A 15034-nucleotide genomic window follows, 5' to 3' on the forward strand; every position below is an offset into this window, starting at 1 on the left:
AATAGCTTTGAAAAAATGAGCATAATATCCCTTAAAATATAAGTCTAAATACAATTGTTTCTATTCACATAACTTATACAAAACACAGTTTTCTTTCAACCATAAGAATATTTTGATTCAGTTCTGTTAGGAAAAAGTGACCTTTGAACACCTACCATTTATCACTCAAGTCCACCTTCATATCACTTCTCACCTTCTAATGATAAAAAATATTTTTAGTAAAATAAACATGTTGATTTGTTGAAGATTTGTAAACAGAATGATCTTGGGAAATAACTTCTGACTTTATCATGAAGGCATATGGAAATAAACAGTTAAGGGGTCTGACTGCTGGCCAAAATTCCCCAGCATCTCCCCAGTCAGCTGCACTAAGCTGTGTTATGTTTGGGTGAAGGGGATAAGGATATAGGCATGGACAGAACATTTCATCAACAGCCACCAAACAACTGGTACAATACATCAAATTTGAAGGCAGACAGGACCTCAAACACCAAAGCAACTGAACAACATGTAAATTCTCTTCAGTGACACACTGCTCCAGATTAAAATCCATGACCACGTGCCCATCAACACCTCTGATGACCATAATAATCTAATAAATGTGGGACATTGAACAGGTTGGAGCAGGAGGCTCCCCAAGAGTGAACGCAAACTGTAAGTTTTTAACTCAAAGAAGAGACAACAATAATCAACTGGGAAGCTTTTTATTTCAGCAACAAGGTAAAAGAAAAAGCTACTCTACCAAGCAAGGCTTTCAAACTTTCTGTAGGAAAAGTTAAACAGCCAGTGAGAAGAGTAGTAGAATTAAGGAAAGTCATATCAAGTGATAGTCTTCTCTTCCAATACTTGCTTCCAATTTTTATAAATAACTGCAAAACCAGCATCTAAAAAACACTCAATATTCTGCTAATACCCAGTGAAAAAACATTTTTAGTTAATTAAAGTAATTCCCAAACACTCAAAATGCCCGTTAGGAATCATACATCTGTCTCAGCTACCCGATTCGCTTGCATTGAAATATCATTATGAGACTACATCAAAAATAACACAATTTTAGCACTACCACCTTGCAGGTGCAAGAAACAGTCTGCAGAGATGTCCTTAGGGAACTTCTGCTACTGGGGTAGAGTTGCTGTTCTGAGAGTTAAATTTCCTTTTAAATTTCTTCCTTGAGAAGTTAAACTTCCTTTGGTTTAATGTTTCTTATCCCAAAAGCTACAAAGTGCACTTAGTAGGGACTGAAGAAGAATGATTGCTCATGGCACCTGTAGTCTACATTACAGAAGATGTGTGTGAAGCCTGTACCATGACTACATGTGGGCAATGCCAATGGTCAAAGAAGTACATCTTCTGTTTGCATTAGTGAGAGAAAACATCTTCACAGGATATGTACATGTAAAGTGCTTTACCTGAAAAGACCTTTCAGAATACACACTATTGGACAAAAGCATAATCCATAAAAGGAGAGCTAGTTCTGGTGAAAACAAAATTGCTGGAGGTAAGAGTCAACTGAACAGCAAGCACAAAACAGCTCATAGGAATGTCATGAGGCACCAAAATGCACGTGCCAGAAAAAATTATCAGCATTTTCACACAGCTTTGTTACAGAACAGGAAGCAGTCTCCATCCAATAGAATCACATCAGCATAACAAATAGTGAATCCAAATCACCTTTCACAGTTGCCATTATGTCATTTTCTTGTTGATTTTCTAAGTATTTTGTTAACACTGTTCTCATGCACATAACTAGACATAAAGAGTTGAAAGAGTCTGAGCAATCTATCATAAAGATGGAAGGGGAACAGCAAAAAGCAATGAGCAATGCTCTTCAATGTTCTTAGCCTCAGTGTATTATCTGTATACCCTCGCCTAGTCTTAAGCACATAACGCTTTCATGACTCCAACAGATCTTTGTGCAACTGAATAATCAACTCCTTCCTTGGACACTGCCCTCATAAGTTACTCCCAACTATCCTAAAAAGGGATGACTATGTTACACTCATTGATTCTAGGTCTTTAGCTGTGCAACAAGGTCAAGGGTCTAGTAGATTTTTTTAGTAATACTACTCCTGTAGTTATACCACAAAGTATGGGGTTCCCAAGCAACAAAGTATTCTGTTTAAGCTGCAAATCACTTTATAAGATTTCTCATAATGTTTAGAGAGGACCCTCTGTACCCTGTACCAAAATGGTTCCAGTGGTTCATGTAGTGAAAAAGCTGATAAAGCTTTAGGCGTTTCTCAAACCCTGCAGCTTTGGGAATTTTACTGTGATAAGCAGAGTAAAAAGAACTGCTGAAACCACCGAACATTCCAGCTATTGCAAGCTCATACTCTGAATGGCCATAGAAAGAAGCCGGATCGAAGATAACTGGACCAGAATCATCCTCGGCTACATTTCCGCCCCAGAGATCTCCATGAAGAAGAGCAGGAACAATTTCTACATCACAGAACAAACTGGGTATCTTCAGCTGCAGGAGGAAGAAAGCAAGATGTGTAAGTACTACATGTTAAGTTGAATGACTGCAGACTTTTATCTGCACAGATGCAAAGCATCACTTGAAACTTGTTAAGTCAGTTTTAAAAAAAAAGCATAACTTGAAACAGCACAGGACCGAGTCAACAGTGATGCTGAGAAAATCAAGAGGATTTCTATTTTTCCTAAAAGCCAGCACCTGAAGAATAGTCATCCAAATGTTTTTTGTTGCAAGAAAATACGAAACTTGAAACTGCATTCAGTGCTGTTTTCAGTGCATAATATTGACCAGCTTTAATAAGAACAACCACCACCACCCACTTCATGGTTAGAAGGCTCAGGAATATCTCACCAACCTCGAAGAGATTTCTGCAAAGTAGTACACAAATCACTAATACTGCAGTCACTTAAGCACGTGCAAACCTTACATGAAGGGATTATGTGCAGAACAGAACTCCTTATACACATTTCTCATTATGAACATGTTACAGAGAATGCTAAATGTGAATCAATCTAGTATTTCCCAAACAGAAAGGCAAAGTGCTATTTGGCACACATTCAGTGTGGGTTATTATCATAATGTGCAAAAGCTATTATAACTTACAATAAAGGGCATTTTAACCCCTAAAGCTGAAGTCTCTTACCAACAGAACCTGGAGCATACCAATAAACAGTAACTTTGTTTTATGAAAAACAAAAACTAAACAACTGATACATAGCTATTACTATAGAGAGAACTGAGAGAGTTCCTCCTACCTGCAGTTGTGCCCAAAGTTCTCTTGCTTCCCTGTCTCCTGAATTCTTTTCAATCATGTCCATCTGAGGCTGGATTCTTTGCTTGGCAAAGAAAGTCACCCAGTCATTCTGCCAGTCATTCACCTGAAGAAACAGGACTGCAGATATTAGTTCTACACCACACAAAAGACAGATTTTCTTCTTTTGCAAATAAAGCTTTTGAGGATTATACAGCCTCTGTGCTGCTACCACCCAGGACAATAAATGCTATCATTTAATGGAATGTTATCTTAAAACACTATATTAGGGGAATAAATAATTTTCCGTAAGTGATAAAACCCAAGAAATTGAAGAGCTATGAATGCCCGATGCAGCTGGAAGTGCTATCCAAAGCATGACCTTCCCTAGCAGGCTGAAGGCTAAACAATGGGTTTTGTTCTTTAAGACTCCACAGAAATAAATTTATTTCCATTATGATAATTTGGTTCCTTTGTGTCACTGAAAGGAAAATAAAAACTTAAGATTCTATCAGTCTGATGAAGTACAACCTACCTGTGGAAGATAGCCACAGCAGGTAACTGTATGAAAGCCAAATTGATCCACAAACTGGACTTCCATTTGCCCTTGACCTTTACCTTTCAAACCAAAGACAAAAATCCAATACTAATGACAAGGTTCTGAGTATCTCCAATGCAAATGGACCTTAAAAACTAGGAAAGGGTACAATGCTGTGAGAATCAAACAATTGCACCTAAATACTTTTTTTGTTACAGTGGTTGTTGCTGTTGGTTTTCAAGTGTAAATCTTGGTGTAAAAGCAGCTTAATTACAATTTCCATAATCGTATTTTGAGATAGCATGTGTCCTTGCAGAAAATGTGGTTTGGGACCATAAGGGTCCCAAATTGAATAAGTTATTTGCTTACAGATCCAAATAGAGCAAAGAAAATCAAACGGAAGACTCCCTGCCTGGGTGTTTCATCCAAATCTATTTTTATAATATCTTTAGTGGAAGAAGACAAACTTAATCTGAAATAACAAAAGCTATTTTAATTATTTTGCAGATTCTTATGAACTAGGTTAAATTTGCAAACAGCTGTGTACTGTACCAACTGTGCTCTCTTCTTTCTTCAGCTTCTCTCCAAGTTGCTGGTTATGAAGGTGGAGGTCTGCCAGTTGTGTTCCAAGCTTTGCTGAATGTCTAAGAAACAAAAATATTCTTAGCAATACTGACACAGGAATGAATCTAGTTCTGGGTATTCCAAGAGTTTGTTGAAGAGACTTAAAAAGAAAGTAAAAGGAATTCTGCATCTCTAATGAAGTACATTTTCAAGATATTCTGATTACAAACACCTTTTCCTACAAAGATTAACATCGAACAAAATGTATATACGTGGTCTGACAATATTGTTAAAAGCTAAAGCAAGCAGCAAACGTACATTTAATAACAATGAGAAACACTTCTAATTTCTGCACAAAATCACTTGCATATGAACTTTCAGTAAGAGATCTGTGAAAAGAGCATGCACAACCTGGTAAGCTTTGTGGTGGGGTGGGTTTTTTTTTTGGTGAACTGTCTTGGGGAAATAGAGCCAAACAAAACTTATCTGCTTTATCTCTCTGTCTCCTGCTTCTCCTCTCTTAAAGGCCTAAAAGATGGAAGAGTCAGTTGGGCCTTATTTATTTAACCATTTTTAATAAAAGCTGTTATTTTTCTGCAGTTCAGAAGTCTTTTACTAATTACAAGTCCTCCAACTCGTCATCTCCCATGTTAACAAAAGTATGCTCCTTTTCCTGTCTTTGACCTCTCGTATCTTTCCCTGTTCTCAAGGCATTGTCATTTAAGGCAAAGTTATTCCTTCATTTGGTCCTGTTAACACAGATTGTAGGTGTCTCCTGAAATCTGTCTGCCAAAGGCTGAATTTGCACACATTTCGTCTCAGTCAACCCAAACCCAATACTATTTCTGTTCTTTCTCTTGAAGCTCACTAAGGGCTTCTCGTGAATTAGAAACTCTGCAGATGAACACGTTGAAGGGAAAGACTTTAAGCTGGCTGTACAAGTTCTAAGACTGGGATGAGATATTGGTTGTGCCCACCTACCCAATGGAATCAGACACATGTATTCATCATATTTGAGTTTACTCAAGGGTTTGCCACAGAGAACGTCCTAAAGTTTGAAACTACCAAAATTGAGGTAAGAGTTATAAAAATATTGAAATCAGGATTCATTCATCTGGGGAAGTGTCTCTGCATACTCACGACAAGCAATATTAAGCACCGTTCCTTATATCAAACACAAGTACAAAAAGAGGTGATCAGGTAGGTAATTTTCCTTATTGTAAAAAGCAGCCTTACTTTAAAAATCACCAATTACCTAAAAAAAAAATAAAAAACTGAAACAAAACCAAAACTGGACAAAACCGAGACTCACTTCTTCATGCATAACCAATTTGCTCAGTAAAGCACTATGAAGTATGTTAGAGAGTTCTCTGCTGTACAGCTTCTCAGAATGAAGCTTGACTTGCTTAAAAAAGAAACCAACCAAGTTTCTCCTTTTGAAAACCAGTGACTTGACTGCCATAACACTCAAAGTTTCTGGCTAAAGAATGCAAAGATAATACTGTAGTTTACCTGTTTAAGCCTCTCATGTCCAAATGTTCCATCACAAACAGAGTACTGCCCCCAGACAGCTCTATAACTTTGATGGGCTTAGGCACTTTTATTGTCTGTGTTTTCAGGATGGCTTCCAAACTTGCCATTTCTCCCTCAAACATTCTTCTGGCCTGCCAAATATTAAAGGAAAGCATTAATCTCCATGAACATCAGTCCCAGGTAAAAAAAGCTTTTCAGAAAACCAACCAAGGCTGTCAATGTTAAATAAAAAGCTTTGAGCAAGTGTTTACTGCATTTACAGGTTACAGATAGATCCACACTACCAGACTTCACAGTAATTTTACCATTATAGAAATGCTGCTTCATAAAACAACTCCATGGAAGTGATTTAGGTTCTAACATGGTAATTATAAAAACAGAAAGCCTTTACAACTGAAGGAGTTCAAACTACATGCATATATAAAAGGTAAGTAGCATTTTATTCATTGATTACGCAACAAATGTCTAGAAAGCTATGGCCTATATGCATCATCAGTTGAGAGACTAGAAGAATGGTACCAACATTCACAATCGTCATGACTTTGGTGACAGACTGCTCAGTAATGTAGCTGATCTTCAAAACAGTTTAATTTGCAGTCACAGTATGATTTTCCCTGGCCTGTTTCTTTTGCCTTATGGGGAGAAATAAAAAAAATAAATATCAATGATAGCTTCTTACAGCACTTGCACACAGAAGCCATTAGAAGCCAAGCCACTATCAACTGCATTTGCTTTGAAGACATTCAGAATTTCAAACCTATTGCTGCAACTGTAACCACACCAAATAAAATCTATTCCCTTGAGTTGCTCCACTGACATAAGTGACACTAATCACATGAAGAAATGCAATTCTAGAAGTCAAGCAAAGGTTGCTGAAAAAGGATACGTGGGAAATCTATGGTATCTACTAAAACTAAAAGCAAAAGAATATCATTAATAAAATAAAATCAGAATATTAGCCCTCTAGTACTGACACATGAAAAACAATGGACAATTTGCAATAGATACTGACTAAAAGTTCCAAAGCCCACAGGCAATCAAGAATAAAGAACTGCTGAATTACTCAGCCTCTGAGGAAATCAGTAAATACTGTATCTTTGTCTAAAGTCTCATGTAGGGTTAAAGTCAGCTGTTAACTTTAACTCAGTAAAAAATGCTGTTTTCTAAAGAATTCTGTTTTTCTAAAGAAACTGCTGATAAACACCCACTGCTGCACACACAGCATAACGTTCTAATACAGTTTGGCAAAGTTTGCTTTAGTCAGCACTCAGAATCCACACTCAGACAAAAGCAGAGAAAATCAAACGATTACTGAATAGAAAATCTATCCAGACATTTTTCCCCCCAAGTCTTATCTTGCACCTAGCTAGACTGTGTACCTACAAACACAATTAACAAAGGTCTGAGTGGAAGGTCTCTGTTGCTATCAATTCCAACTATTTTCAGTCTAATGTAAAGCAGGATAACCCTTCTGTATTTTCCCATTTTGTCACCTCAGTGCATCCATGATCAGAAAGCATGAACAAATTTGGAACAGATATGGTTGCATACATGCTTTCAAAAACACTTGTCTGCTGTCAAAGGCAAATACAAATCCTGCTTGCACCTGTGATTCTGTTTATTTGACATACACAATGTAGAGTACCTTTAAAGTAAATTCCGCCTGATCTCTGCTTTTGCAAATAAAGATGCCATACGTGTATGTCACATAGTTTTTATCTCTATCAAATGCAGATATCTACTTCCTAGAGTAGCTGGCACCAAGTAGTGAAAGGACAAAGCAGCAAATCTGAGACAACAATTCTGAAAAAGCATAATTTCTTAGGAAAACCTCCTTATGTGCAGGGAACTACAGGTTTTTTTACAACAAAGATGCATACCCTTAGCAGATAACTTTATACCCTCTGGGTTGATTCAGTCACTTTCACAGCATATGCAGCCACAGCCATGCCACCGCTACCGCAGGCACAAGACACAGCATCAAGTCATTGTACCACATACCCGAGGCACACAGTACTGATACAACACCACCCCACCAGGAATGCTGCTTCTATGGATGCCCCCCACCTCAGCGGCCTCCCTATCCCCGGGCACTCCAAGCCTCAGACCAGGCCCCAGACCCACAGCGGCCGCCAGTCAGACCCTCACAGGGCAGAAGCCAACCTCTAACCCCACCGCAGGACACCTCCCTAAGGCCAGCCGGCAAACCTCTCTCCAGCAAGAAGAGACCGGAGGCCAGCCCGCCGCGCATCTCCTCAGTGCGGCCGCCCTGGGCCGGGGGCCGCCACACGCACCGCACCCTCGCCCCCTACAACCCGCACACCTCCGCCTTGGCGTTGCTCTTCACGAACACCCGGCCATGGTCCGTGTCATAGCTCTGGCCCTGGCTGATGCAGCCGCCCCCCAAGTGCCCCGTTGGCCGCAGCAACTCAGTGCCCAGCTCCCGCCTGAGCGCTGCCTCCATGCTGCCCGCCGGGCACTGCGCGGTGCTGCGCATGCGCGGCGAGCAGCGTGCGGCGGGCGGGGCTTGCAAAATGGCGGCAGAAGCTGAGGTGGGGAGGTTGGCTGGTGGGTTTGGTGAGGGCTTGGTTGTAGGCGTTGGGGAAAGACATGGAAGGATTTGCTTTTTTCTGGCTTGAGGACGGAGAAGGAAAAAATCGCTTCTTAGAAACTGACGGGGAGGAGCTGCTGGGCTGCTGCGGTCTGGTCTAGTGAAGCGGCTGAGCTGACGGGGCTTCCCCTCTGCGTTACAACTCACTGCTGGACTCGGGATTGCCCCTTGGCCCGGTGAGGTGGGCAGGATGTTAAATAACGTTGGCCAAAATCCCAGTGTGCCTGGAGCGTGTTTGTACCGCAGAGAGCACATAAAAATGCTTTTATTGGAATTCATTTCTCTTGGGTTTGTGGTGGAATTCTTTCCTGCTACAGTATAGATTCGGAGATGCACGTGTCAAAGAAAAGGTGTTGCACTAGGGCAGTATGACAAAGGCAATGGATAGTGATTTTAAAATATATGGGTTTAAGGTGCTTTCTAGTCATAAAAGTACATACTCAAATGCATTCTGTTTAGCAATAACAAGAGCAGCTTGTACTGGACACTGGCCTGGGTAGGTCTGAAGTAGATAAGTATGTTCTTTACAGTTTTGCTAGTTATTTAGCAAGGAACTTTGTATTTAAAATTCAGATTTCTAAGTGTAGAAGCTTTAAGAAGTTCCCACTGATAGTTTCTTATTTTCTTTATTAATACCAGATTGTGTAGTTTCATGTTTTTGCAGTTTCTTCTAATCTGTGGTCTCACTGGTTACAATCACCAGTTCATCTTAATTTATTCCTGACTACCTGCTTACTCACTGTACTGATTTGCCTTGCTTGTATTTTTTGAGTATTACACTGCTGCCTGAGCAATTAAGATACTTATGGATATATATTTGGTATTATATAGTAGTTTATACAAACCTCAGGATGAATTTAGACTTCTTGGTGTGTGCTTTCAAATTTTAAACTGGATTTTGCTTTGAAAATTTCTTCTGGGGCTGTAGTGCAAGAGGATTACAGCTCAGAGGCCTCTAATAATGCCTGTGCAGCACCAAAATAACAAGTGATGAAAATACTGAAATTCTTCATTTCTAGAATTCTATGTGACTTTCAATTCCCAGAGGTCCCATACAGCTTTAATTTTGTATTTATTAATAATCTGGGTTTTGTTCATGTAGAAGCTGTTATTTTGAATTTGGCAGGATTTTTGGATTTACAGCAATCCAGGTAGACTCACCATGAATATTTTTGATAGGCCTCTGTGGCCATTTATGCAGAGCCTGGGCAAAGCATCAGTGTGCTGTGTTTGCACTACATTCCACAACTTATAGGATATATTAGACTTCTAAGATGTACCACACAAACAGTGTGTGTGTGCATAATGTGTTTACTTTCATGGAAAGCACTTGATGGGAACATATTGTCAGGACCCAGCAAGTTCCATATCTTGTACCCAAAAAACTTCACCTCTCAGAATTGCCTCAGAATTGTCAGATTTTGTTGAGTGCATGTACCAGGACTGTTCACATAGCAGATTTGTAACAGAATCAGTGCTTTTTAGAAGTGTATGTTCACTGTCAGTCTACAAAACCCTTAGCTGACACATGATAGCTGCAGCTTTGGCTTTTAGCCCCTGCAGATACGTCATGAGTGTGCTAGATCTTGCTTGCAGAATGCTGGTTGGATGCTATGTATTATCTCGCCTTTTTCAGTAGCAGAGAAAGGATTTCACTTAACAGTGTTGGCTGTAGAGGCTGTTGTAATTTGTGGATGTGAGAGCCTAAACCCCAAGGACTTGTGCCTTGTTGAGAACCAGGCATAAATTAGTATGAAAACACAAATAAGAATATGTTTTTGTATGCTGGAATGTGTTTTCTGCTACATTTTGGCTCTCCCTATTTGTGTATAATTAGCCTTAAACCCATGTTGCAAAGGTTGGATTCAGGTGTCTGCAATGGTGGTGAAGAGTAATTGAGATTATGCTGAGGGAGACTTTTAATTCTGCATTTGGAGTTTAGAAATCAGCAGCAGGTACTGTGGAAATTAGTGCTGTCAGTTTTTCTTGCAACTTCTTTTTTCTTTGGGGAGCAAAGGAATAATGTCCATTTGGACACAAACGACCCTTGCTCTCTCATTTTGTAGTTTTTAAAGAACTACAATATTAGGAAGAATTCACACCCCGCATTTTTATTAAATGACACTTCTGCAACTCCTGGAAAATTCCATGGCCAATTACTTATTTCATCTTTTGACAAAGCAATAAGAAATGAATCAGAATTTAAGTAGATTAAATGGAGTTGAAACGAAATGAAATGTATGGTTCAGTCTTCAAATACTAAATCACAGTAGAATATTCTGTACTCAGTAAATAAATTTGTCATGCTGCACTAAATAGTGAATGTTGTAAGAGTACAGAGCAATTGCCTTTATTTCCCTAGATTTTAATTGGATTTTAATTCTTTCAGATAACATCTGATCAGATAGGATGTAACAGAAGTTTGGCCAAAATTGTAATGTCAAGCTCATTAATTACATGGTGGACAATTGCATGGTGATCTGAAAGAGGAAGTGTCAGCTTGCTTTCCAAATTAGAGGTTAAGTCTTCTAGAAGAAACTTGGCAAGGCCCACAAGACACTGTACTGCCAAAGACATTGCAGAGCATCCTTTTACTGTAGCTTTGGGGCTCCCAACTCCTGCAGGCACTGGAGTGAGATAGAGGATTTGGGAGCTGCTTCTTCACACATGCCATTTCCAGCACAAACCCCAGCTCCAAGCCCTCCCTGAACCTGCTGCATGCCATCTTTGCCTCCTGTGCCATAGATTCCTGTTCTCCATTTGAAATAAACGCTTGAGTCAAGCTTCAAACGTGCGTACAGAGCACTACATAAAGAAATGTAGCCATATGCTGAAGCAGTTCATGCAGTGCAGGTCTTGCCTGCTGTGTGAAAGCAGTGTGTACCACAAAAGGCAGTGTGGGTTGATTATGGGATAATATTTTCTTCCTGCCTCCACTCTTTCCCTCCATGTAGTTTTATTCCTATTTGAAGAGTTTAAAAAGCTTGCAGTCTGCTGTTGGAACCACCCCCTTCCTCTGCCCTCTTGGGGTTCACCAGCAATATTTATCTAGTTCTAATGCATGCTGGCTTGCCTATAAAATCCACAGTGGTTAACTCTCTGTTTAAAATAGTGTTTCTTTCTGTGGAGGAGAAGACAACTGGCATGCTGGGCTGTGAGTTATTTGGTGAGTCATCAGTTAATATACACATCCTGAATAAAAAAGCATTGCAGCTGCTAATTTCTGTTTACTGCTTGACAGTATGTACAAGAAGGGAAAAGGTAATTGCTATGTGTAGCCTTTTATTGGCTGCTTTATATATGTATATATATCTATATAATGGAAGGTACGCATTAGGGCTTTTCAGGCTCTAAGCTGCTATTTGTGTGAATGTATGAGAAATGTGTTGTGGGCTCTTTGTCTTTTTTTCCTCTCCCACATCCATGGCTAGGCCAAGAGGGTGGATCAGGAAGGATGTAGGACTTTCCATTGTGGAAAGGAATGATTTACAAGACACTCATTGAGATTTGGTGTTAGTGCGTGTTTTTCTCTCTCTTCAACATAATATGTCTAAGAGAGAGAAAAATACATTGGGTTTTTATTTTGGTTTTGTTTTTTTAAATTCCTCAGGTCACCTGTATGAGCAGATAAATGGAAATAAAATGAGAAAATCTTACAAAAATAACACATTTTGGCCACTGTTCTGATTATGTAGGGATGTTGGAATCAGAGTCATGGGTGTGTTTGTTCATTTACTGAGTTAATGCCTCCATGGCTTAGTTTTCAACAGCTTCTGTAGTGATTTCAGGGCCATGATTTAGGCAGCATCTGTATGAAAGTGTGACCAAAGCCATAGGACTTGTTCTCTGATTTCTGTTTCTGTACCAAGTGGGAATATTTTTCCAGAGGTTACTGGTTAGGCTTTATCTTCGTGAGTTTTTGGTATAGACTGTGCCAGGTTGCCAATGGATTTTGTTGTTCACAAATATCTGCTTATCAGCAAGAAGTTCAGGGAGAATGTTTTAAGTTTTGGATCATTCTGGTACTAATGAATGAGAAACTGTGCTCTTCGTGAGGATAAAAATGGGGAGAGGGAGGGGGAACGTGTCCATAAATATAGCTGTTTAAGAGTCTTTTTTACCTTGGTCAGTAAAGTGTTGTTGTTATTGTTGTTGTTGTTATTATTTACAGTTCTGATTTTTGTTTAGCCATATTCTGTATGGCACAGTAAAAGAGCAAATATTCTCCTTTAACCAGGTGGGTTGGGGCTCAAAAGTGTTTTAGCAAATGCGTTTTCTTTTGTAATATTCAGACAGGTGATGGGTTAAAGATTTGTGGGTATATTCTAGCTCACTAGTTCCTGTGTAAAGTATAGCCATGAGCTGACCTCAAAATAAACCTGGGCTTGGCACAGCTTTGTTCTAAACCTGATTACATCTAAATGTCAGATAAGTGGAAACACTCAGGAAAGTGGAAACATTCCAGCATTCTGCTATTTATGGCATCAAAACACATTTGAAGTGTCAGTCCTGCATTTTCAACAACTGGAAAACTCTTTATATATATATACATTAAAAAACAAGGCAAATGACCTTTAATTGCGAAGTTCATTGTTGTGAAAATGCTGAGGTTTTTCTCAACTCATCCTTAGTGGACTTTAGGAAAAATCAAACATGCACAATTTCAGTAGAGCAAGATAGAATTAGTTTGTCCTTCAGCTTTTTTTTCTCATGGCATCTCAAAGCACTCCACTGAAATCTGTGATTAAAATCCTGTGACACTCCTTTGTGATAGATGGAGCAAATGGCTTTGATAGGTTGAAAACCTGCAGTAGAAAGAATCTGAGTAAACTGGCCAAGTTTGTAAAGGAAGTCTGTGTTAGAACTGGGATTAGAGCTCATGTTTCCTGGTGCCCAAGGCTTTACTCCAGCTGTCTAAAAGTTGCTACCACAGGAGGAGTACAGATGACTACTGTAATTGCGTTTAGACTGTCCAAAACTCAAAACCAAACTAGAAGCTCTGACAGGTGACGCATCTGGATAACGAACACCTCTCTCTCTGTTTGTATATAGAGCTTCAACAGTAAAACTGTAGTTCATCACTGCAAATTTATTATCCCTTCTCCAACAGGACTTTGATCCCATAAAGTGATGTCTGGATTGTAGAGAGGTGCAGTTACTGGATGCATGAATATGGCAGAGGCAAAATTGCCTGTCTGACACTGGGAAAGTGGTGCTCCAATGTCCATGGGTAAGTGCTGTGGGACACTTTGTACTCTGTTTGCACAGATTAAAATTACCAAGGAATGATCCAGTGATATTCCTGAGTTCACGCCTGCCCTTGCAATCCTGAAATAAAAATAAGCATGTGAAGAGGATTGAGGTTTTTTTTAAGGGAGTAGTAAATTGGCATCACATCATTGGCGTACAAACAGACCTTGCTAGTCAAGGACTTTTGTTTTTCTTTTGAGTTGAAATATAAAAGTATAGACATACCTCTTTCAATTTAGGTCTTAGGTTTTGTTGCAGATAATGCAAAGTCCCATGTATATGGTGGTTTTATTCCCTCTGAATTACTTTTGGTAAAGTGTGTGTATGGGGTGGGGTTCGGTAGAGAGAGGACATAAAGACCTTTCATGAGGTTGTAATTGTTATATGAAGGGACACATTGTGCATACAGTGATAGTTTTGAAGTTTGTTTTTGTCTGCTTTATATAAATACTATACCAGTTTGACACTACTAAATTTTCAGGTTTAGGAGTTACTCAGGGTTAACAAGATTTTCTTAAAAGATTTTTTTACAAGGTCATGAAGGGTCTCATTTAGAGCTTAGGCAATACACACATACATTAGGGTAAGATTTAAGAGATTTTCCTCTAGGTCTTTGTTCAGTCACTTAGTTTTTCTCACTGGCCCAACACCTGGGGTTAGAGGTGCTGCACCTTCTTCAGAAACCCACTGAATTTATTATAATGGCACATGAAGAGTGAAAGAGTTTGCTCCAGGTATGACCCCTTTCCCCCAGCTCCTTACGTGCTGTATTTCAGTATGTGTTTGGCGCTGTTATTAAGGATAGGCATTGGGTTTACAAGCTTGTACAATCAGGCTGGATTATCAGCCCTTGCTGAGAGCTTGGTCTTGCTGCCATCTCATCAGAGCTGCATCCCCATTCTGTACAAATACAGAGTGGTGCTTGAATGTGATAGCGAGAGGACAAATCCAGCCAACTCAGGTGCGGATATGATGAAAAAACAACATACCTCTTCTGGCTATGAATATCCTAAAACCCTGACTCAGGTGTGCAGAGTGACTTGTGGGGCAAGCTGAGGTGTTTCTTCTGCAGGAGGGTTGTGTGGTGCCGTTCGGGTGGTGGTCCTTGCCCACAAAGGGCTATTACTTTGCACAGGCTTCCCCTCACCATTTCTCCACCACCTTACCCGAGTCCGGGCCCGATGCTCTGCCTGCATTCCCGGCAGCTACCGCAAACTCGCAGCGTGTGGTCGGAAGGGCTGGGGCTCGAACCGGCTGTTTCCCTGCTCCCTTCCAGCGGGGCGTTGCAATTGAGCGCGATTGATGGGGAAG

General features: G+C 39.9%; 1 protein-coding gene across 1 annotated transcript; it reads right to left on the reverse strand.

The window, feature by feature from the left end:
• Positions 1 to 688: 688 nt before the first annotated feature.
• LOC101867911 (ketosamine-3-kinase) lies at positions 689 to 8342 on the reverse strand. Its single transcript, XM_005144229.3, has 6 exons — positions 8186 to 8342; positions 5842 to 5993; positions 4318 to 4409; positions 3763 to 3845; positions 3232 to 3354; positions 689 to 2470 (listed from the first exon to the last, which is right to left on the reverse strand). Exons 1-6 carry the CDS (start codon positions 8324 to 8326, stop codon positions 2132 to 2134), a joined length of 930 nt encoding a protein of 309 aa, XP_005144286.1. The 5' UTR covers positions 8327 to 8342; the 3' UTR covers positions 689 to 2131.
• Between the last annotated feature and the right edge of the window lie 6692 nt (positions 8343 to 15034).

Source organism: Melopsittacus undulatus, chromosome 11 (assembly GCF_012275295.1).
Source record: "Melopsittacus undulatus isolate bMelUnd1 chromosome 11, bMelUnd1.mat.Z, whole genome shotgun sequence".
Lineage (NCBI taxonomy): Eukaryota > Metazoa > Chordata > Aves > Psittaciformes > Psittaculidae > Melopsittacus > Melopsittacus undulatus.